The 24,635-nt window shown below is 41.1% G+C and overlaps 1 protein-coding gene across 2 annotated transcripts; it reads left to right on the top strand.

The window, feature by feature from the left end:
• The first annotated feature begins 2,748 nt into the window (after positions 1-2,748).
• On the top strand, positions 2,749-24,630 carry RINT1 (RAD50 interactor 1). Of its 2 annotated transcripts, none has more exons than XM_077835600.1 (15): positions 2,749-2,758; positions 8,142-8,223; positions 9,150-9,345; positions 9,611-9,852; positions 10,650-10,823; positions 10,901-11,050; positions 11,936-12,092; positions 14,059-14,169; positions 15,477-15,702; positions 18,083-18,220; positions 19,045-19,244; positions 21,015-21,229; positions 21,937-22,117; positions 22,212-22,330; positions 23,455-24,630. In XM_077835600.1, the coding sequence occupies exons 3-15, from the start codon at positions 9,169-9,171 to the stop codon at positions 23,669-23,671; spliced, it is 2,307 nt and encodes a 768-aa protein (XP_077691726.1). In that variant the 5' UTR covers positions 2,749-2,758; positions 8,142-8,223; positions 9,150-9,168; the 3' UTR covers positions 23,672-24,630. The 2 variants fall into 2 exon arrangements, with proteins under 2 accessions (XP_077691726.1, XP_077691716.1); XM_077835590.1 differs by lacking the exon at positions 2,749-2,758 and adding an exon at positions 2,814-2,938.
• Positions 24,631-24,635: the final 5 nt, after the last annotated feature.

The raw sequence follows: 24,635 nt of genomic DNA, 5'->3' as shown, positions 1-24,635 counted from the left end.
CATGCACAAGGGAGGGGAAGAAGGGGCATGGGCCCCCCAATCAGCAGGGGCACAAAACTCTTATGGGGCCGAGAGAGCTCCACCGGCCCCGGGGGGGGGAGAGCCAGCTCTCCAGCTGTGGGGGAGGGAAGGCATAGAAAGTGCCCTTCCAAAAGCGGCCAAACTTTTATTCCTGTGCACACCCCTATTCTTCTCTGTACTCTAATTCTCATGTATCTTTTTGGAGATGGGGGTGACCAGAACTTCATCAAATATATAAGCTGTGGGTGAACCATGGATTTATACAGTGGTGTTAAAATATTTTGTTTCATTATCTATCCCTTTCCTAATGTTCTGTTTTTGACTGCCACTGGACATTGAGCAGATGTATTTAGAGACTCATACACGATGACTTCAAGGTCTTTCTTGAGTGGTAAGAGCAAATTCAGACCCCACCATTTTGTATTGTGAATATAACCATAAATCTACAATGCGCATTACTTTGCATTTGTCAACACTGAATTTCTTCTGCCATTTTGTTGCCCAGTCACCCACTTTAGTGAACTCTCTTTTTAATTATTTGCAGTCAGCTCTGGACTTACTTATTCTGCATAGCCATACGTTTCAGAGTCATAGCCGTGTTAGTCTGTATTCACAAAAAGAAAAGGAGTACTAGTGGCACCTTAGAGACTAACCAATTTATTTGAGCATAAGCTTTCGTGAGCTACAGCTCACTTCATCGGATGCATACTGTGGAAAGTGTAGAAGATCTTATTATATGCACACAAAGCATGAAAAAATACCTCCTCCCACCCCACTCTCCTGCTGGTAATAGCTTATCTAAAGTGATCACTCTCCTTACAATGTGTATGATAATCAAGGGCCACTTCCAGCAGAAATCCAGGTTTTCTCACCCTCCTCCCCCCCCCAACACAAACCCACTCTACCAGCAGGAGAGTGGGTTTGTGTGTGGGGGGAGAAGAAAACCTGGATTTGTGCTGGAAGTGGCCCAACTTGATTATCATACACATTGTAAGGAGAGTGATCACTTTAGATAAGCTATTACCAGCAGGAGCGTGAGCGTGTGTGTGTGTGGGGGGGTGAGAAAACCTGGATTTGTGCTGGAAGTGGCCCAACTTGATTATCATACACATTGTAAGGAGAGTGATCACTTTAGATAAGCTATTACCAGCAGGAGAGTGGGGTGGGAGGAGGTATTTTTTCATGCTTTGTGTGTATAAAAAGATCTTCTACACTTTCCACAGTTTGCATCCGATGAAGTGAGCTGTAGCTCACGAAAGCTTATGCTCAAATAAATTGGTTAGTCTCTAAGGTGCCACTAGTACTCCTTTTCTTTTTGCATAGCCATAGTTTTATATTTGAGGGGGCAGTTCCAGTCAGGCCACTGGGGCCGCATGTGAGAGAGGCAAATTCTGTACCTCCCCTGCCCCAGGCTTACAGTTGGGGGGAGGGGGGGGGCAATGCCCATGATTTTGACTCATATTGTCTGCTAACTTTGGCACTTGGCCTGGGGTCAGGGAGCTCTGATCATCAGTGGACAGGACACAGCACCCATCCCTTGCAGAGCCTGCTGCTAACTGGAAAGAGGAGTCGATTCCCCCTACAGCTACCATAGGGCCCCAATCCTGCCTCCCGCCCCAAAGTGACATCAATGGCAGCAGGACGGCAATAGGATTGTCAGGTGTATGGGTTTCGACCGGAAAGCCCAGTCGAAAAGGGACCCTGATGGCTCTGGTCAGCGCAGCTCTGGGCCATTAAAAGTCTGGTCGGCGGTGCAGGTAGGTTCTCTACCTGGCTCCGTGCGACCCCCGGGAAGCTGCTGGCATCTCCCTTTGACTCCTAGGCAGAGGGATAGCGGGGGGGGGGGGGGAGGCGGGGGCTCTGTGCGCTGCCCCCACCCCCAACTCCGCTGCTCCCATTGGCCAGGAACAGGAAGATTGACCAATGGGAGCTGAGGGGGCAGTGGCTGCAGGCACTGGCAGCGCACAGAGCCACGTGATCACACCTCCGCTAAGGAGGTGGAGAAAGATACCAGCAACTTCCCGGGAGCCGCTTGAGGTAAGCGCCCCCTGGTGGCTGCCCCCCTTCCTGTCCCTCAACAATGAGCCTCCTCCAGCACCTCACCTCTGGCCCCATCCCAGAGCCCACACCCCCAGTTGGAGTCCTCACCCCCCCACACACCCCAACCTTCTGTCCCAACCCTGAGCCCCCTCCAGCACCTCACCTCTGCCCCATCCCAGAGTCCTCATCCCCCCCAACACCCCAACCTCCTGCTCCAGCCCAGAGCCCCTTTCTGCACCCCAGCACCCATACTCACAGTCCTCATCACCCCACAAACACCCCCCCACACATCCCCTGCCCCAGCCTGGTGAAATGAGCGAGCGTGCGGGAAAGCCAGCAACGGAGGGCGGAGTGAGCGCGGGGGGCACGGCCTTGGAAAAGGTGTGGGGCAGGGCAAGGGTGGTTGATTTTCTGCAAATAGAAAGTTGGCAACTCCAGCTGGCAACCCACCCAACCCGCAATGCTTAACGAGCTGGACAGGCCTCCGGGGACGGTGAGTCCGCAGCACTATGGGGCAAGGCGTGGGCTGCTCCCTCCCCACGCCCGGGACTCGGAGACCCAGCGCCAGGTTCTCTCAGGAGGCATCTCACCGCCTCCTAGGCTCGCTCCGCACAGGCGACCTCTGACCGCGCGCATGCGCTTTCTTCTGTGGCCGGCATGACATCACGGGATCCTGATGGGTGGGACAGACCCGTGGGTATGTTACAGTCTCCTTCTCTCGTCCTTCCGCCCACTTCTCGCGGGACCCGGAGCAACTTCGGGATTTCCCGCTGCGCCGGGGTGGCAGGTGCCAGTCAGTGGTGGAGCTGAGGGGGCGGGGCAGAGCCCTAGGCGGTTGGCGGTGGGTGAATAACTCGGGTCCGTCCGTGCCCTAGCGGTAAGCGGCCTCGTTCAGCCCGGGCCTGGGCGGGCCGGGAAAGCCGGGCTGGCCTCTATTGCCCGCTCCCGATGCCGGCGTGTGAGGGGCCTCAGCTCTTGGCGGGCTGCGGGGGGCCTAGCAAGGAGAGGGGCTGCCTTGGGGAGCCCAAGGGGGGCTGCTAGGGACCACGGCAACGCTAATGGCGTGCGGGGCCTAGGCGAGTGCGGCAGGCAGGCTGAGGAGACCCCCTGGCCGAGGAGATCTCTTCCCCCACCCACCCTGTTCTGTGGTGGGGGCGGAGGGGCGAGCAACCCCTTCGCCTGCTGCAGGGGGAGGAGCAGTCCCATCCCCCCACGGTGAGCAGTAGGTGCGGAGATAGTGGTCTCCAGGGATGCTGGTGGCTGTCTTTGGTAGCTAGGGTTGCCAACTGTCTAATTGCACAAACCCAAACATCCGTCCCCCTCCCTAAGGGCACACCCCTGCCCTGCCCCCACTCACTCCAGCCCACTACCCTCTTTCGCTAGCTCTCTCCCTCACCTTTACTAGGCTGGGGCGGGAGGGGGCTGGGGTAGAGGCAGTGTTTTCCCCAGGAATTGAAATGGGGGGGGGGGTTGAATTTATGGGGGGGCAGGGCCAATGAGGGGTGAGACCATGAGAGTGAAGGTAGGCTGTATGGCACCATCGTAAAAACTGAAAAATGTTTCATGACCATTTTATTAGATTTAATTCCTGTTTTAAAATCATCAAACAAATTAAAGTTGGCTATTTAAGCCTTTGATGAAGCACTACATAGATATCCTTCTTGGTTTCTTGTTATAATTTTGCACAACTCTGTTAATGAACTTTTTGAATGCAATGCGTTCATCTTTGGTGGCTTCGCGTGTGTCCGGTACTTCCATTCCTTCAGTTGATATGCCCATTAGGTCATTCACATGATCAGGAAGAAAACTACTTATTTCAGAACACAAAATTGTATTTAAGGATGAAAAAGAACGGTCCACCTGTAGCTGTTGTCACTGGGAGTAGCAAGAGATGAATTCCTACTTCTTTCATCCCAGGAAACATAGCATAAAGATCGGGTCGAGCCACTAGTGATGATAAAAAAGAAGTTGAAGTCAAATCTTCATTCATTTGTCATATGATATTCCACCCTGTGTTCAAAGTCTCTATTCTGTCCTGAGCACGTGGCAGCCCCATTGGTGGTAGTGCCTCACCCACTCAACTGTCGGTGTTTTATAGGACAGGGATCTGTAAAAGCTATGTAGAGTTTGAGTAGAATCTAGAAGTCGCTGTTGCAGATTTTTAAGACTCAAGTCTGTGTACTTTTTCGGTTGTCTTAAACACTTGTCCTCTTCACTTAAGGATTCATGATAAATGCCTTCATTAGTCAACTTCTGGACTGAAGTCTGCTTTTTCAATGGATAGCTCTCTGATCCAAATGTAGCTTCTTTTGCTGGACAAAGATCTACTACTGTTGTAATGGATGCCTGGATGGCATTATTTAATGGCCCAAGTGGTTTCAACAATAGACTTACAAGAGAGAACAGTAATAGTCTTCTCAGAACGTAGTAGCAAAAGTAATTCACCAGCCTCACTATTTAGATCCATCCCATCTTTGTAGATACTTTACAAAGCCAGTAATAATGGCTGGAGTAATTTTAAGACAACAGCTAAGGATTGCTCATGAGAAAGCCAGAGGGTTTTCCCAGGTTGAACTAATTTGAACTTCAGTCCATCTTCTATATTTTCCAAGATATTCAGTCTTTTTGGACTCTTGCTGAAAAAAAAATATAATGAAGACATTACATTTATAGCTTTTTAAACGTCTTTTGAAGAGTCTGCCGCTCGTACTAGTGCTAGTTGGAGTAGATGGCCTCTGCAGTGTGTATAGGAGAAATTAGGGTTACACTTTTCTCTGAGCAAAGCTTGTACTCCACCATGTCTTCCAGAGAAGTTTGCAGCTCCATCAAAAGCACAAGCCTCCATCTGTTTGGGGTCCAGTTGACAAGCATTTAACTCTTCTAAGATGTGGGTTGTCACAGAGGCAGCCAATGTGTCTTCTATAACTTGAACATCTAGAAATGCATCTACTGGCCTACCACTGACATCAAGATAACATACACAGTGACTTAATACTTGATGCCCATTTGCATCAGTGCATTCATCAGCCATGTATGCAAATTTTTTGAATGTGGTGAGAGAGTTCTTCACTTTTTCAACTGTTGAGTCTTTCACTGTTGCACCACATGCTTCTAGCCAGTCAGTTGAGTTTTTTGCAGAAAGATAGTGAGCATTTGCTGGTCTTGTTTGGAACCAGTGTTCAACTTCAGGATGAACAAGTGACAATGCACTTAACATTGGCCTCCGGTTTGTAGTGTGTGGTATCTTTTGCCTAAATAGAAAGTATGATGCCACAGCCATGTTTGTTTGCATGAATTGTGTTGTGTCTCCAGCATTCTTAACAGCCTCATTAACACTCACTGGTGTTGTCCTTGGTCAGTGGAGACTCAGAGTTCAGAGATGCTTTCACATGAGTTCACCTCCCAAGTGGGGAGCAAGAAGGCACCTTGCTCGTTCCTCCAGCTGCTCACTGTTCGCTCTGGCCACTGTTGTTCGTTGTGCCACCGTTCACTCTATCCCTCTGTTGGCAGTGGCCCTGCGCTGTCACCTTTTGCTGCCACTGTGACCTCTGTGAGTTGGTCTCTTGAGGTTCCACCCAGCTCTCAGTGATTTCAGCTGAGCTCTTAGTGGGGGAACCTCACTGCTAGTGCAGACTGGGCTATCTCTTCCACAGAAACACTGTCCCACAGCAGGTCTAAGCACTTAAACCTGATTATCAGTAATTTCAGCTGTAGTGGTCACTTAACAAAACAAAAGATTCTCTATGGAGACTAATCAGCTCTGTCTTTAAACAGTGGAGAGGGGCAGGTCAAATAGTACTTGTAAGTCAGGCAGACCATCAAGCAAAACACCTGTCTCCACTCTCTCTCTTGATGCCTTCAATCAGCACAGACTAAGTACAGTTCTACTGCCCTTTACTCAGACAATAAGAATAACAACATTTAATCCCCCCACTGCATTCAAGTGATTTGTAACCCAACCCCAGCCAAAATCTATCACTTGGGCAACGCAGCTGGATTTGCTGTGTTTGCAGGATACCTAGGTAGATTAAGTGTGAATGTAAATACAATCTGGTCCTGAAGTCTTCCCCCCAGCTCATCACTAGCTGTCAGGGAGAGCTCATTTAGACTTTGCTTACAAATAATAATTTGAAATTATTAGGTTGGCCAACAACACCGAAATGAATGCACTGACATTGTCATAAAAAACAACAGTTGTATAAGGAAGCTAGTCTATGTTCATACTTTTCAAATCTGTTTATACTTTTTCAGATACATGTATTTTATCATACACTGTATATACTTTTAAAGTGTGTATTAATGTTTCAGTTTCAATTCAGATTTCCAAACAATCACTAAATCGGCAACACTGCATGTAACTAGTTCACAAAACTGGGGTTGGGAAAATTCAGGGGGGGTGTAGGGAAATCCCTGAGCAGAGGGTTGGGGGATGCAGACTGTGGGAGGGAGTTTGGGTGCAGGAGGGGGCTCAGGGCTGGGGCAGGGCTGTGGGAGGGTGTGTGTGCTGTGGGAGGGAGTTTGGGTGCGGGAGGGGGCTGGGGCAGGAGCTTGGGATGCGTAAGGGGGTACAGGCTCTGGCTGGGTGGTGCTTACCTCCTAGACGTGGCAACATGTTCGGCAGTGGCTCCTAGGCTCACGGGTGGCCAGGAGGCTCTGCGGGCTGCCTCTGCCTGCAAGCATTGCCCCTGCAGTGCCCATAGGTGGTGGTCCCCCATTCCTGGCCAATGGGAGCTGTGGAGTCAGTGCTAAGGCAGGGGCAGCGCGCAGAGGATCCCCCGGCTGTGCCTCCTCCTAGGAGCCGCTGCCAGAAGTGTTGCCGCTTCTGGGAGTGGCATGAAGCCAGGGCAGGTAGGGAGCCTGCTTTAGCCCTGCTGCAAAGCCAAACTCCCAGCCAAACAGGGAGGGTTGGCAACCCTATGGGTGGCATGGCACATCCTAATTGTGCTCAAACTTCTCTGCTAGCAAGATGTTGTTATGACTTGCTGAGGGCTTGTCTAAGTTATGTCGTTCAAGGGTGTGAAAAAACTGTCCGTCTGTTCCCCCCCCTTTCCCCCCCCCCGAGCGACGTAACTTACCTCGACTTAAAGCAGTGTCAACAGCGCCCTGTGTCAATTAGGGGAGTGTAAATACCCTGGGCCTCATGGTCCTGAGTCCAGAAGACAGTGCTTTCTTGCGCCTGGTCCAAGATGGTGGAATGAATTTCTACAGGAATTAAGAGTCACCACAAGCCTTGTGACATTTTGTTTTGAGTGAAAGGTGCACTTCTTCGACCTTGCTTTTCCTATTTTGCCCACAGCAGAGGGTGGTGGTATTGTAGTTTTCTATGTATTATTTAATGTCTCCTTGTCCCAGTCATGGTCCTGGCTGCTATAATGCTAGGTATTTCACAAATGCAGAATAAAAAGATAGACCCTAGGCTTTTGGGAGAAGGGATTTTAAGTATAAGATAAACAATAGATGGAGGCAGATGGACAGGGGACTGCAAGGGAACATTGAGACAGTATTGGTCAGTATGATAGGCACTGGTCTTAACAGACCATCAGCCTAACAGTGGTCAATTTTTTATAGTCCTCATAGCAAGTGAGAGTTTGAAGGCGGATAATTAGTTTTGCAGATGTTTATGTGCATGTATAATAAAATATTTTTAAAAAACACAATTTCTCCTTGGAGGAAAAAAAGAGGCCCACCACATATGACAGATGTTAGTCACACTGCTCAGTGCACTTCTGAAAGATGTTCAGATAGTTTGGTGATAAGGGCCATATAAGAGCATGAATAGAATATATTTACTGTAACTCAGTTTCTTAAGCCAGTAGTTTATTAATAATCCTTCCCTAAGGAAAAAATCCTGTCTCTTGGAGAGTCTTTATGTGTAGCATAGAACCCCTTTCATTTTCGATGTGGGCAACAAGCAGTGAAGGTGGGAGTCTCTTAATAAATTACTAATAGATTCATAAAAAGGGATACTATCTTGAAATGTAGTTCATTGGAAAAAAATGTAAGGAGTGTCCATTCCTACACCTTCCCTTGATTTACCTGTTTTTTATGGTGTTACAAGTACATTTTCCTACTTTTAAAAGGTTTTTCTCCTTTGCCTGTTGCTGTGTACATAAAAGGAAACAATAAATCATTGAATACACAGAACACTGTCAACTACACAAGGTAAACTGGAACGAGATATTTCATTAATCTCTTTCATTTGTTTGTTATAAAAAGAGTAAAAATTTTCAAACTGAAGTAATTTCTTACATTGGTAGTGTTTCTTTAACTGCTTGTTCATATTATAGTTTTAAATCTGCTTTTTGATGTTGGAATGATAACTTGCTTTAGAGGTCAGATAAAGTTTTAAAAGCATATTAATGCATTTAAAACTTACTTTAAATTTTGAAGATGGTGCAGGGAATTGGATCTTAATCTGATCAAACACTTGACTAATTTGATCAAGTTCCAGATTTCCCTGGCCACTGACAAAGCAGTAGGCCAGGAGGTGCTGCTTCCAAAGCAAAGATTTAAGATGATCAGCTCATTTGATAATTTATGGGAATTTTCTTCTTTTGTATGTCTCTAAAATGCTGTCTGTCAACAGATCATGTGCTGCTTTGTGTGCAACATCCCACTGTATACTTTGCTAGTGATGGCATACCTGCCATTTAAAAGTGCTGGAGCCTTTTTACTACCTGTAGGGGTGAGGCAAGTCATCTGTACATTTTCAAGTATTTTTATACATACCATCTAGTACAGACATAAAAACATTGAATTGGTTTTAGAAAAATGTATGGTATTGGAAATGAAAGCTGACTGACTTCTCTGGGTAGCGGACATGTTTCAGTTTTGTTGTGTGATGGGCACAATGTCCCCAGCAGAGTATATAATAGTGTCATACTTTGCATACTTAGGCCCTGGTTCTCCAAAGGCTTATGCATGTGGCTATCTTTATGCATGTGAGCAGTTGAATGGAAGACAGTATTTTCAGTTGCATTGAACTGAAATCCTTAAGCTGAAATTTCTTCTGCCCCATTCCATGTGAAGGTTCATGGTAGTTGATAGTGCTGTGTGGGTGGTGGCTAACTACGGACTCTTTAACTCAGTCCTGCAGATGACGAAAACATGGCAGCCATTAATGTTGGAAGGGAACAAGTCACTAGAGACCCAGATCGCTGTGACATCCCTTACTCTGTAGCTGAATATGTTGAAAGAGAAGTTGGAACTGACCTTAATTGTCTAAAGAAACTTGGCAAACTTATAGAGGAGCTTTCAGAAAATAAAAAGCAATTAGAGGAACAGGTAAGCATTCTGTTAGTTATTTCTCAACTCCTTGAAACATTAAAAATATACCACCAATTGCATGCATCTAATTACATCAGCGCATTTTGGTAACATTCTACACAATGTTGTCAGCTAAGCTGTCACTTTCTGATTTTCTCTTATGCTTTACTATGCAGGGAAATCCATAAAAGTTTGTTCGTTTAATCACTGAAAGTTTGTTTAATCACTGAAAGAGGGGTCTTAGTACTTTTATGTCAGATGTATTACTCCTCCCTAAATACAGGTACTTACAGTTTCATCAGAAGTCCCCAAAAGAATTCAGAATGCCTTAAAGAATGCAGAGGATTCTAAGAAGTCCCTTAGTCAGCTCCTGGGGGAAGAAACTGTTTTATTTGATTCAATTAATAGCCACCTATTGACAGCCCAGCCATGGATGGAAGATCTTGGTGTACTGATTAGTCAAATAGAAGAGGTTGAACGACACCTTGCTTATCTAAAATGGATTTCACAAATAGAAGAGTTAAGGTAAAATAGGCCCACTTGGACTTCTAAGTATCTTTTTCCTGCAGTCTTGTTTAGGGCTTAGGTGGTAATAAATAAATTTGAGACATTTTTGGAGTTGTAAATCTATATTTTTAAATGCAAACAAGTTATAATCCTTGTTAATTCACCTACTGACTAAAAATTCAAATCTAATTTTGATATGCCATTGCTTTCGTTTGCAACTAAATTTGGTGATTACTGTGTTTTGGATATGGGGATGAAAGGGATCATAATTTACCATCTAATCTGAAAGATGCACCTCTATTAGTAGAATATTTGTCAGTGTTGAATATAAATTCTGTATCTTTGCTATCTGTTTTAACACATAACTGTACAGAATCTAATAATACCGAAAGAAGGTGTTTGAGCAGAAAAAGATGTATTTGCATTATGTAGATTGACATCTCTTTATTTTTATTGTTTTGGTGAGAATAAAACATTTATCTAAAAAGTTTTTAAATGAGTTGCACAACAGATTTGAAAACACTTAGTCTCTCATCAAGGGCTATCCTCTTGTTCAGTGGTGCACCCTCAACATAGGTAGCAAGAGGCATGGACTAGAAATTTAAGTGTACCAGGTAGCAGGGCACGGCACTAACTGCAAGGTCACCTAGCTGCTGACCTGGAAAATATTTTCTATTAAAAAAACAAAACAAAAAACCAAAATTGCTTTATTCACTTTCATTATACAGTAAGACAAGTAAACAGCAATGAATTATCCTCAGTGTTGCTAAAAATTGCCTCAGTGCATTCTAGTCATGATTTTGCTTTATTTATAGTGATAATATTCAGCAGTATCTCATGACCAACAATGTCCCAGAGGCTGCTACTACTTTGGCATCCATGGCAGAATTGGATATTAAGCTTCAGGAGTCGTCTTGTTCTCATCTTCTTACTTTTGTGAGGTCTACTGTTAAATTCTGGCATAAAATTCTTAAGGACAAACTGTCAAGGTAGGAAATGCACCATAGTTCTTTCATCTTTGCATTGTACTGTTGATTCATGTTGATGTGTATGTTTTCTGTTACAGTGATTTTGAGGAAATATTAACTCACCTTCATTGGCCATTTGTTGGGCCACCACAGTCTCAGGTTTTTGGTCTTGCTGCACCGGCTAATGTTCCAGAAATATACAATAATTTGGAGACTCTGTTTTCTCAGCTTCTGAAATTGCAAACATCGTATCCTTTTTGAATTAGTGTCTTATATTCACAGGGAATTTCAGTAATAATAATGAACAAACTTGCTGGACATTTCTCACTAAGGCTGAAGTAGGTTTGTGGGTTTAGTATTTCTTGTTTTATTAAAAGAAAAACATTAACATAGAAAGTGCCCAATTAACAATATTAGAAATTGAAGTTCTTTGCCAATAGAAAAAGTATAGCTTTGGCAGCAGCAGTGCTGTACCAACCACGATTCTAGTGCACTCACATCTGGGGAAGTGAGGAAGATAGTTTAACCTTCATGCTATTCAGTCCTTGGGCCCTCTGGCAAGATGACCCACAGGGGTGAAAATTGTGGTGGTACATTTGCCTGTTCCCTGGAACTGGACTGAGATCACTAATATTTTTCACATAAGCCGTTGAGCTGCCCTCAGATGGTAAAAACAGCTTTTGATCTTTGCCAGTTTGGGTCACATACAGATCAGAGAAGCTCTTGTTTTGCATTACTAATCCTCTGAGTTTCTGCTTCTCTGTTTCAGTATAGTAATGACAAGTCTGTGTGTGTCTGTGGGAGGATAGGACAACCCACATCTGTCTTGGCAATCCTGAATAAAGATGGCTTTTTGTAAACCAAATTGACTGACTGCTGCTATCACAAATCAGTCGTAATCCGCCTGTTAATTAAACACAGGTTTAATGTTGGAATATTCTAAATATAGAAATAGTTTTCATTGCAGGATTTTGATAATTGTATAGTATATGTAGTGACTTCAGTAAAGAAAGGGGACTATAGAAATAGAATGTAACATTTCTTAAATGTCTCAAGTTATGATGCGAGAATTCAGTACTTCTATAACAATGATCTGCCAATAAAATATTTTACCTTTGACTCTTAAACCTTAGAGATGAATTACTAACTAAACCAAAACAACTGCCAGAGAAGTATTCTCTACCTCCATCACCACCTGTTATCCTTCCAATGCAAATCATGCTGAACCCTCTTCAGAAAAGATTCAAGTATCATTTTACTGGGAATAGACAAACTAATGTTTTAAGCAAGGTATGGGGAAAGCATTTCTTGATTTACTTTTAATTGCAGTACTTAACAAAAAAACTAACCCGTTTTATATAGAAAACACATTGCTGTAGTAAAGTTGTGACCCAAATATTGCTCTCTGCATGGAGGACCTTGGGCTCATTGCATGTGTGTGGAGGTGAAAATGTGGAGGTGAAAAAGCACTTGAAGACCCTCCACAAGTCCTACCCCCTGCTTGGCAAAGTACTGCACTGCAGAGATTCCCTGGCAATGGGATATTCCTGTTGCACTTGCCAAATCCCTTTGTTACCGGGGGCACTGAAACAGGACCTGTTGCAGCCCTGGGTAGACTCCACAGCCTGAGAAGGATGGATTCATTTCTCTTCATCCCCATGGAAAAACCTCCTTTTACCAGTCCTGGCTACTTAAGTTTGGGTGTAAAAGGGAGTGAATTTGGTCATGAGATAGCATTTTTATTATTCCTATATTTACAGGTGTTAGACTCTGCATTAAAATAAGTTCTTGGTTTAAAATATAACTGACAATGACTTGGGACTACAGTTAGTTTTTTGTTTTAATTAATTAATTTAAATTAAAAAAACCTTACATTAAATTGTACCTGACTAATCCTCCCCTCCCCCCAAATTTGGAAACGTGTGTGTGTGTGTGCGTGCACGTTAAATGCCCTCAAAGTTTGGTGGCTTTCATCTGGGGTTAAAATACAGGTGCATTTTTATATGAATGTTTCCTTTTTCTTTTTGTTCCAATACAATTGCACCAGGGTCTGAAAAGTTGATATTTAGCATGTATATAAACTGCTTATAGTAACAATGTTTTAAGGTTAATCTGTGTGGTCGCATGTAACATTTTTGGGTAAACTGTAAATACATTTCACCTTGGTAGTAGTTCCCAGACTTTTTCACTGGTGGCCTGTGACGGGTTAGTTGCATTTTTTATTACTTCTGCAGGGTTTTCATTGGAAGTGCTTTTTTTAAAAAAAAAAATTTTTTTCCCAGTAACTGGAAACTAGGAGGAGCCACCGGCCTAGCTGCTTCCAGTAGGGGAGGATACTACATAAAAGGATGATGAGGCAACTAGCCTCTCAGTCAGCTCCATTCTCAGTGGTGTGTCCTTTCCCTATCAGCCTCAAAAGGCATATGTAGTGGAGAGGGAGAGGAGTAAGTGGGTATGGTGTCAGAGCAATATGTGTAGGGAAGAGAGTAATAGAGCAAATGGAAGGGGAGATAAATGAAGAGCAAAAGTAGACAGCCTGTTTCCTTTTTTCATAAAAGACAGAATACTTATTTCATTAAAGATAGTACAAGTACATAAATGGTTCTCTGATGTAAATTGCTTAGTTGCCATAGGGGTGTTACTTGATCACAAATACAGAGAAGGTCCACAAAAAAATTTTTTTTTTCTTTGAGGGCTTTTGACCTACTGGGACAGAAAAGACAATGCTTTCTATTTAAAGTACATATATGTCCTCCATTTTTCCTCCCTTCCCACCAAAAGCCAAAACCCCTACCCTGGTTTTAAATGTTGCTGCTGTTGTAAAATAAACTACTCTAAATTGCAAAATCCAATTTAAAGTTGGCATTCGTTAACTCTTTTTTCCCCTCCAAATGCTTTTTCTCGTCATGCTTTGTAGTCTTGCTACACTTATAAATAGTTTATAAAGACTTAACTGTTGAATAGATGTTAGAAGCATATTACAGACCTGAGTAGAATGTGTTATGGATGGTTATAACAGTTGATTAACCATTTATTGAAACATCTAGTAACTTAACACTTTATACATTATATTAAGGGTACATATTAAAAATAAAGTTTGATAATCTTTCTGACTTGTCAGGAGTTATATCCTTTTATGTTACATATTTGTTTGCAGTGGGTACTGTAGGTGAAATCTATACTCCTGTTCATATATCAGTTGTTTTTTGGGTGGAGTTAACTTTAATGTTCTGGGTGTTTTGCCTTTTTGCACAAGCCTGAGTGGTACCTAACCCAGGTACTCATGTGGATTGGAAATCACGCAAAATTCCTCGATGATAAAATCCAGCCAATATTGGACAAGGCAGGCTCCTCAGTCAATGCAAGGGTAAGCAAATATGTTACAGTTACTCCTCACTTAACGTCATCCCGTTTTTAACGTTGTTTCGTTGCTGATCTTTTCGAGAACATGCTCATTTAAAGTTGTGCAATGTTCCCTTATAACGTTGTTTGGCAGCCGCCTGTTTTGTCCACTGCTTGCAGGAAGAGCAGCTGTTGGAGCTAGCTGGTGGGGGCTTGGAACCAGGGTGGGCCAGCAGCCCCCCATCAGTTCCCCTAAGTTTCCTGTGCAGCAATTGCCAGGCAGTTCAGGTGTCCCTCTCCCCACTGCCATGTGCTGCTCCTGCCCTCTGCCTTGGAGCTGCTCCCGGAGTCTCCTGCTTGCTGTGCAGGGGTAAGGGGGAAAGAGGGGTGCTGATGTCAGGGTGTCCCCCCCCGCCCCCTCCCGCTCTTGCACCCTGCTCCTGTACCCCATCTCCACAGAGCAGGGGGGGACAAAACACGACAGGACTCAGGATGAGGCGCTTGCTGGCAGCAACTGCTCTCAACTTGCTAATCTACTTAAAAAGGCAGTGTACTTAGAGTGGGGTCAGTGTACTTTAAAGGACAATGCGCTTGTCTGTCTGTCTCTCACTCACTCACACACCATCTCTCTCGCACGCACGCACCACCCCCTGCACTTTGGAAAGTGGAGGGAGTGGTGTGCTCCAGTGGGATAGCGTGGATTCATCATCATGTTCAGTTTCCGCAGAGAATGTTTGCAGCCACTGCCATGCATCTATTGTGTCTCCTTCCTCCATTTATGCTGACTTGTAGAGTGTGAGGCTACATTAACAACGTGTTAACCCTTGAGGGCTCAGCCAAATGCTAGTTCATCTTTTAGCAGCAAGGCATTCCCTGGGAAATATCCCACCCTCTTCCATTCTCTGACTCCACCACCTCAGCCAAGCTTCACAATCATCATTACTGTGTACAGTATTAAATTGTTTAAAACTTATAGTGTGTGTGATATATATGTCTTTTTTGTCTGGTGAAAAACATTTCCCTGGAACCTAACCTCCCCCCCCCCTTATTTATATTAATTTTTTATGGGGAAATTGGATTAGCTTAACATAATTTTGCTTAAAGTAGCATTTTTCAGGAACATAACTACAATGTTAAGTGAGGATTTACTGTATGTGCAATTACATACAGCCAAATTCTAGCTGTGGTGTAAGTAGGCACAACTTCATTAACCTTATTGAATTTGTGATATGGCTGAAGTTAGTTCAGAAAGAGTTTTAAAACTGCATTAATATTAATAATTCTGACTTGCAGTTTCAATCTACTTTGGTGACTTTTGTTTTTTTCTTAAAGCTTGAATTTTCCCGTGCTCTGGTAATGCTGATTTTGGAGAAGTTGGCTGCTGATATCGTTTGCCTATTGTATGACGATAATCTCTTTTGTCATCTTGTGGATGAGGTGCTTCTATTTGAAAGAGAGCTGTATGCTACTCATGGATATCTCAGCAGCGTTCCCAGTTGCATGCATATTCTGTCAGAAGAAACCTGTTTTCAAAGGTGGCTAACTGTGGAAAGAAAATGTAAGATTTAATATGATTGGTTTTGTTTAAAGAAAAATAGATGAAGGCCTACCATGTAATACTTATCTACAAATAGTTCTATTAAGTTAGGATAAGTCACATGAATAAGGGATATTAGATCAGCACCCTAATTTTTATACAAGACTGTCCTGTTTAGTTTTAAAACAATACTTGCTAATGCTACCATAATTGATACGCTCATTGCCCCTGGACTGTGGGGATTTATTCCTCAGATAAAATTTCCATAGTCTCTGTGTATGTGCCTGGGTGAAGTTGGCTTTTAAATTGATGGGATAAGTTAGGAAAGAAAAATATAGTAGAAAGAAAAAGAGGTTACTAATTTTTACAGAGAAGAGTGACAGGGAAAATAGAGACAGAAGTTCAGGGGAGCAAGTAAAGGACACTATAGGGAGAAAGAGACACACCAAGATCTATTATAGGGGAAGAGAAAGTGGAGTGAGTGAAAGAAGCTATAAGAAAAGCAAGAGAGATGCAGGCTTGACTGTAGAAAAGGAGTTGGGTCTCTGGGAAAATCACTGCAATACACAAAGCCTGAGTTGGCACATATATAGTGAATAGGGAGAGATAGATACTGTAGTCTGTATGGTAGGCAGGGATTGCCTAAACTAGAAAAGGAGATAATGACCAGAGGTGGTTTGTGCTCAGCCCTGCATCTTTTGCAAAGATAGGAGCCTAAGTCTGGGCTGCAGGGAGTCTTCTGTTTCTGCTTGAGATTCACAGCCTGGAAATCTCTTTGGAGTTTGGTATCTTAGGGTGTTTTAGCAAGAAATGGGAAGGGGAGGACCACCTCCCTTTTAACTGTTAGCCCAGTGATAAGGGTACTCACCCAGGATGTGGGAGACTCCTGGTTCAAGTCCTCCTTACGAGCTGTGGGATATTCTAATGAGGGAAATCTCTCAATTTCCTGTTGAAGCTGTTGCACTGTGGCTAAATATTTAAAGAGTCATGGCAAGGGGGAGTAGATCCTGGATTTCCCCACATCCTGAGTGGATGTGCTAACCATGAGGCTGTAGCGTCAGTCATGCTCTTACAGATGTGGACGCATGCACACTTACCCCTACTCCAATGACTCTTTAAATATTCCACAGTGCAACATATTCAATAGGAGAGATTGAAGAATTCCCCACATCAGAATATCCTATAACAGAGTGGCTAGAGCCCTCACCTGAGAATTGGCAGATCCCAGTTCAGATCTGTTCTTCCCTGCAGGTGGAGGGGGGACTTGAATTGGGGGTCTCCCAGATGAGTTCCCTAACCAGTGGGCTAAAAGTTATTTTGGAGGTCTGTCTCGCCTCCCCTGCCCCCCATTCTCTTGTTTAAACTTCTGAGGTCCCAATCCAATAAGTATGCTCAGAAATTGCCGACCAGATTGGGCCCCTCAAGCAAGTTAGACAAGAGAACACCTCTTTGCCCCTGGTTTATGAATTGCTCTAAAGCTAATGTGGGAGATTAGCAGCAACATACATGCTCAGAAGCAGAACTTTTACTGAAAAAACATAGGCGCCCAGTGAGTTTAGGTGCGTACAGAGTTTCAATGAGAGTTTTGTGGGTCCCATTGGTCCCAAAACTGGGACTTAGGCACCTAACTCCTTTTGTGCGTTCAGGCCATAGGAAATAAGGCTGATTGAATAGTGTTCAGTGAATATATTATTTGACTTCAAGAGTATTAGTCAAATATCTGTTATTGCAAAAAGAGTATTTGTACAACTTTAGCTGTATAAAGAGCTATTATATTATTTGACAAACAGGTGAAATTCATTGGCAGATATATTTGTGTAGTAGGCTACATTTAAAAAAATAGTTGAGTGAAAATGTAAAATGCAGCACCTAAAGGTTTTTTCCATTAAATTGCAGAGGTTTGGCTTTGGAGTACATGACAGCACAGTGTTTTCCAGCTTGTTTTGTAGATTAATATGACTATTAATATAATCCTCAGGGTAATAGTTGTTGGTAAATTTTCAAGTAGTGATGGTGATAAGTGTCTAAGTGTTGTATTGTAAAGAATAAGAACAGCTGAAATAGGCCATGAATTTTCTGACCCTTTTTTGGGTAAAGGAAAATGCAGCTGTACAGGGTTGATAAGCACTTTAAAAATTATGATTAGTGATGATTTTCAATAAGCTAATTTTATATTCCTCTAAAATACTTCATCTTAATTGAAGCAATTGATGTTTTAATTTTCAAATTTAAAAATTGTATTTTTCGTCAATGTTACTTTTTATTAAATCTTATATTTTAGGATTCTTAAGTTTTTTTATTTAAAAATGATAGTTTATTAGAAGAAATCTTAAATATGTAAACTCCAAAGCAAGTTAATATATGAATATTAAATTATTAAACATTTTTGTGTGCCTGTCAGTTGCTCTTCAAAAGATGGACTCTATACTTTCATCTGAAGCTGCCTGGGTATCGCAATATAAAGATATCACTGATGTAGATGAAATGAAGGTCCCAGACTGTGCTGAAACTTTTACGACTCTGCTACAGGTTATCACAGGTAATTATTATAAAATTTGAGACACTTCTTAAGATGAATTCTCCTAAATAATTCAAGAACTATAATTCAGTACATTAATCTACATTAAATGTCAGTGGTTGTGGAGTCATCAAAGGAGTAAGAAGTAGAAATGTTATTTGGTTTGCATTTTAACAAATAAATGGAATTCTTGTTCCTTTTTCCTTTGAACTTTAATGAATAATTCTAGTGATTATGATCAAACTTTTATATTTGTACTAATTTCTACAGTGATACACCTGATGATTACCATTAGAAATTTGTTTGTTTGAAAGAAGATAAATTGAATTCATATTTTTTGTTTATGTGTAAAAATGAAATAAAACAAGTCCTGTTATCAATTTTGAGGAATTCAGCCCAGGGAATGGTTGAGTGACCAAAAATGAATTCCTGAAAACGTAGATACTAACTAACTTTAACCTTTCTACATGGTGAGTAAGAGCAGATGAATATCAAGGTGATTTTTATTTGAGTACTAAATGTGTATTCTGTCACATCTTGTGGGAAGATTTCTGAGGTCCACCTAGTGTTACCAGGCTGTTTTTCAAGTTTCCTTCCAGGAAAAAAATTTAAAATTAAATGCTATAGTGAAATCAGTAAAGCAACCATTTATTTAGGCCATAGTTCTGCAGAGATTTACATATGTGCTTAACTTTAAGTAGTCAATGGGATGACTTTGAGGGTGTAAAATTAAGCATGCATGTAAGTCTTTGCAGGAGTGAGGCAACCACAATACTTACCTTTTTAAAAAGTTCCTGTTTTTATTTACTCTGGAAAATTTAAAATTTTTACAATTGTCTCTCCAGACAGATATAAGAATCTTCCTACAGCATCTAGAAAACTACAGTTCTTGGAGTTACAAAAAGACTTAGTTGATGACTTCAGAATACGGTTAACTCAAGTTATGAAGGAAGAGACTAGAGCTTCTTTAGCCTTCCGTTATTGTGCCATTCTTAATGCTGTTAACTACATAGGAACAGTATTAGCAGACTGGGCTGACAATGTTGTGAGTAATTACTGTTTTACATAAATAAATAAACTAACTCTGTTATGTGGTGCTCAACTAAAACCACTTCATTCATTTCAATATCTTAAGATGCAGAATTAATCATGAGTGCTGAAAAAACAGAATCAGATGTAAATTCTAATTCAGTGAAAGATGTTTAAAGATAAATTACTTCTTATAATTTAAACAGTGCTTAAATAGTGCTGTTTTTGTGCACTGTATCAAAACATCTAAAGCAGATTAGTTTCCTGTACTCTAGAACTGCACCTTGGCCATTCTGCAACATCTTGTTACATGGGAGACCACCTATGGATCCTATTCTTCTTAACCCTTACATGAGTAGTCTGGTAGAAGTCAATGGGACTGCTCATTTGTAAGATCTGTAGGAGCGGGCACTTTCTCAGGAAGCAGGGTGAATCTAGTAGGGGAAGGATTATTTCACCCATTATGTTTAGAGCTATATTTCACTCTTACAGCCAACTGTCCTCCTACTGCTACTTGTAGCCTACCACCTCCAGAATGCTCCATTATCTGTAAAAAGAAAGCACCATTGTGTCACACTAACCTTAGCTAATTTTCTTGCCTCAGTCAGCCCAGGAAGCAAGACTCCCAGACTATTCTATACTCAGCAAACCAAAACCTATAGTCAAGATGCTAAATTTCCAGGTCAGCCTATCTCTCTGGTTAATGACCCATTGCCTCTAAATATATGAGGATTCTAATTTTCAGGATTTATTTCTGCTGAAGCATGTTAGCTTGACTTTTTTTTCTTGCTCTTAAGTACTGCATCTTTACCTAATGCTATAAGGTATTACTTTTCAGCACACATCTATGCACCTATAGTTGATAGTGAGTTGCTGATCCTTCATGTAAAATTGAGAAGCCAGACGCATCTGACAGCCAGGTCTGTGTGGATTTGGAGCAGCCATGAGAGTACACTTTTGTTTTACCTACCTACAAACCCTGATTCTATATTGGGGTCTGCTACTGGAGACCTGTGTGGAGCCCTATTAACCTCAGTGGGGCTCTCCATGGCCTCAGAGGTTTGTGGTAGTGTGTCCTAATTCAGAATGCAGCCTGTTTCTGTATATTTAAGTATGCAACTTCATTAATGAATACCTGTTAAAATAAATTAACTAAAAAACTGGAAATGTGAAATTCAGTGCTTAATATGTTAGATGTAACATATCTGTCTGCTATCACCATCATACGAACACTTCCATTTAATTTTCTTTCTTTATAAAATTTAAATCAAAATTTCTTTTTTTTTTTTTTTAGTTAAGGAAACATTTATTAAAATTTAAATGCTATCCAGGTGTTAACTTGTAGTTTTTCTTAGTAGATTAAAAATAGTACGTCTGTCAGACTTTGCAGAAATCAGAAAATTGAGATTTTGGGGTAAAATTTTCAAAGCACCTAAGTCTCATTTTCAAAAGTGACTCAGGTAGTTAGAAGCCCAAAATTCCATTGAACTTCTGAAAATGGAATTTAGGACCCTATATCACTTAGGCCAGAAGAAAATTTGACCCTTCAGCTTTCTGTTTCCATCACTGGGGTTAAAACACCATACTTCTATACTAATTTGGGGACAATAGAGTTATCAGATTTTTTTATAATCTCATCTTTTTGAAAACAAATTGCTAGTTTATAAAAGCCTTAGGGAAATATATTATCAGCTGAAGCTATGCATATTAAAGTACAAATAAAAAGTTACCATGGTAGAAATGTTTTTGCTCTAGTATTTATATATAAATCTGTTTGTTTCTGTAGTTCTTCTTGGAGCTTCAGCAGGCTGCGCTGGAGATTTGTGCAGATAGTAATGCTCTCAGTAAGCTACAGCTAGGACAGCTAGCTTGTATGGAAAGTTCTGTCTTTGATGACATGATTAACCTTCTAGAACGCCTAAAACATGATATGTTGACCCGCCAAGTATACCATGTCTTCAGGGAGGTCAAAGATGCTGCAAAGCTGTATAAAAAAGAGAGGTGAGTCTTTGTGTTAATGTCTTTTATTAATTTGTTATACAATTTTAAGACTTTTGGCAAAAAACTATGTAATGTAAAAATCTAGTTCTATGAATGAAATGAGATAGATGTAGTAAATTGTTTGGAAAGTGTTATCTGTTTTCTTCACAATTCCTTAAAAAAATATTTTTTTTAACTAGATTGTACTTTTCTAAAGCACAGTCCTGCAAACAGTGGAGGCACGCTGCAGCAGGACTCCCAGAAGAAATTCTTGCCAACTCTTATCTGACAATAATTGTTTCTTTGGGAATATTAAGGAGCAAGTGTGATAGGGCTTTAAGGGCTACCTCCATTTTCAATAAGTCCTAATATAACTATGAATACTTCTGAATAAAATTGGTAGGCTGCTTTCTAAAATAAAAGTTCTTTTCTGATTTGTTTCTACACATTTGGAGTCTCCCCCCCACCCCGATTTCAGGTGTCCCATCTTGCATTCCTGTTACTAAAATATAGGCTTGATATTATTAGAATGATACTTGGTGTAGAGTATTAATCCATAATGCAGACTGATCTTTTTTTGGATATTTGAGAAAGGGGAGGGATAGCCAAAACCTAAGAAAATTAAAAGTGGATGAGATTGTGGCCTTTTCAAAAAGATGAGCTTCATTGCTACTGCCTTCCTAAGAATAACTTTAGTGTAACATGGTGGTGTACATCTGTTTCTTCAGGTGGTTATCTTTGCCATCCCAGGCAGAGCAGGCAGTGATGTCCTTATCCAGTACAGCTTGCCCATTGTTGTTGACATTAAGAGATCGTTTGCTGCAGTTGGAACAGCAGCTTTGTTGCTCGCTGTTTAAAATCTTCTGGCAAATGCTTGCAGAGAAAGTGGATATGTTCATCTATCAAGAGGTAAGCATCTGCAGTTGTGATATGTGCTGTGACAATGAAAGTGCAATTGACTTACCTAAATTAACTTAGTGCATCTGTTTGCATACATATGTAGGTAATTCTGGCTAATCACTTCAATGAAGGAGGAGCAGTACAACTTCAGTTTGATATGACTAGGAATCTTTTCCCTTTATTTTCCCACTATTGCAAAAGGCCAGAAAATTATTTCAAACAGTAAGTAAGCCAATTTCTAAAGTATTAGTATTTCAGAACCAAGTATCCAACTGATCATACCAAGTTCTTACATTGTGTATAAATCAGCATCTTTCATAGTTGCAGCTTGGATTAATTGGGTGAGAAATCTGTTAAAATTATAGTGTTGGAAGTGGAGAGAATCTGTACCGCTATATCAGGTATGATCCTGCAGATCATACTTAAGCAAAGCCCCCATTGACTCTGTGGTTTGTTCTTTTAGGTTAGCAGTGGATTGTTTGTTACACACAGTCTGGCACTTGCACATTTAGGGAAAACTGGATGGTAAAGCATGTAAACAGCACAAGAAGCCATAGCAGGACAAACCACCAAGAAACAAGGACTTGGGGTGCAGTACTGTGATTCCTACTAAGGCTAATTGCTCTACAAAGTCAAGTAGGATTTCAGCCTAAATAAAGAGTGCAGGAGTGGGTTCAGAAATGTTTAAGGATGAACGTGATACATTGGTACTACAATAATACTTAAATGGAAGATGCTATATTTGTTGAGGCTTTTGAAATATTTCTCAAACATTAAGCTTCACACTCCTTTCATGTGTATTATCCCCATTTATAATGGGAAAGTGTAGGCACAGAAATGTATAGTTACAGGGCATCTTCTTGCTTTTTGATGACTTTTGACAGGGAATGTGGTGTTACCTATATATCATACTGTGTTCTTATTTAAGTATACTGAATAAGAAGGTAGTTCATCTTGCTTAACTTTTTACCAATATTAAAATGTAAAAAAGTATTTGCTTTTATTACTTTACTCCATGGGGAAACTAAAGTTAAAAAACAAATGCAGGGACCTGGGTAACTGGAAGCAGTATATGTCAGAAATGGTGGTTATACTCACATTTGTCTCACTGAAAACAAGACATTAAGGTGGATGTCTGCTATATATCTTGAAAGCTGTGGCTGCATTATCTTCTCAGTTTAGGTTTTGTCTTTCAGATATCCAGAAAGGGGAGGTTATTCTTAGTATTTTATTAATGGGATGATCAAAAAAAAAAACCACAGACTGAATATACTGTGTCCTGACATGAAGTTGAAATGAGCACTCCTCTTCAGGCAGTAAAGTGTGTGTATTTTTTCCTCTTATAGCATAAAAGAAGCCTGCATTATCTTGAATCTAAATGTTGGCTCTGCCCTCCTTTTGAAAGATGCACTACATTCAGCCTCAGAAAATGGAACCATCTTGGATCCAAACCAGCCCTCTGCCACAGCAGTGTTAAATGAACTTGGAGTTTACAAATTAGCTCAACAGGATGTTGAGATTCTACTTAATTTGAGAACAAACTGGCCTAATATAGGAAAATAAGTAAAGATCTTCAAGGAAAATGGTTAGAAGTAAAATATCTGTTCTAGGTTATTTATCTGAATAAAAGTGAAGTCAAGCTATTGCATTAGTATACTTTTATTGTATATTCTTTAAAAAACAAAACAAAAAAACCCCCCCACAAACAGACCACTAGTACATCTTTGTAAAATGCTGACTTGATCTAGCCTTATGCCTTAATTTTTTTATAATTCTGATTATATGTTGTGCATAGCCATTTTAAAACAGTTGCAATACTGAACTGGTTTCTAACCTACTATAGTTTAGTCAAATCTGTTTTAATCACTTTTCTCTAACTTAGCCTGTTTTGTAACTACCCCCAACCTAGAAACACAGCAGGCTCAGACCTAGATTGGAGAATGTATTCCTTGTTGAATAGCAAGTGATCTGTTTAGTTGATGATGGCTGTAAGGCGGTAATGGTTATGCTGAGGAAACTTTTATGGTTTAGAGTAATATGGAGTAAACTCTGGGTATATATGCTACTGCATTCAGTGGTAAACATTCATTCAAATTGGTGCAGTCTCATTTTGGTATATGGACAGTACATAAATTCTCATACATGGGCATTACATACTTAAGTGTGTGCAGGGGGTGTGGAATGAGGTAAAAGCATGTGTCCATGTTCTGTCTTCTTTGATCATGCTAACTTTTAAAACTAAGTCCTGTTATGGAAACTTCAGAATTGTCTCTTCCTTGAATGTCCAAATCTTTTGTCCTCTTTAAAATGTTCTGAACAGGCCTTGCATACATTGTGACTAGTAAATTTGTTTAAAAATGCCATCACAACTTGTTCTGTTATTGAAATATTATTTATTTCAAATTGCTTATGTTTGGAAATAATGGTTTTGTTGGAATTTTGGGTATCTTCTCCAGGTTGTTCAAAACTATTTTTTCCCCAAGAGTCTTAAAGAAATATCTGGCTTTAAAAAAAACTTTCAGTGCCA

Source organism: Eretmochelys imbricata, chromosome 1 (genome assembly GCF_965152235.1).
Source record: "Eretmochelys imbricata isolate rEreImb1 chromosome 1, rEreImb1.hap1, whole genome shotgun sequence".
NCBI lineage: Eukaryota > Metazoa > Chordata > Testudines > Cheloniidae > Eretmochelys > Eretmochelys imbricata.
The sequence above is the reverse complement of the archived record's forward strand: the minus strand, read 5'-3'. Positions and strand labels throughout refer to the sequence as shown.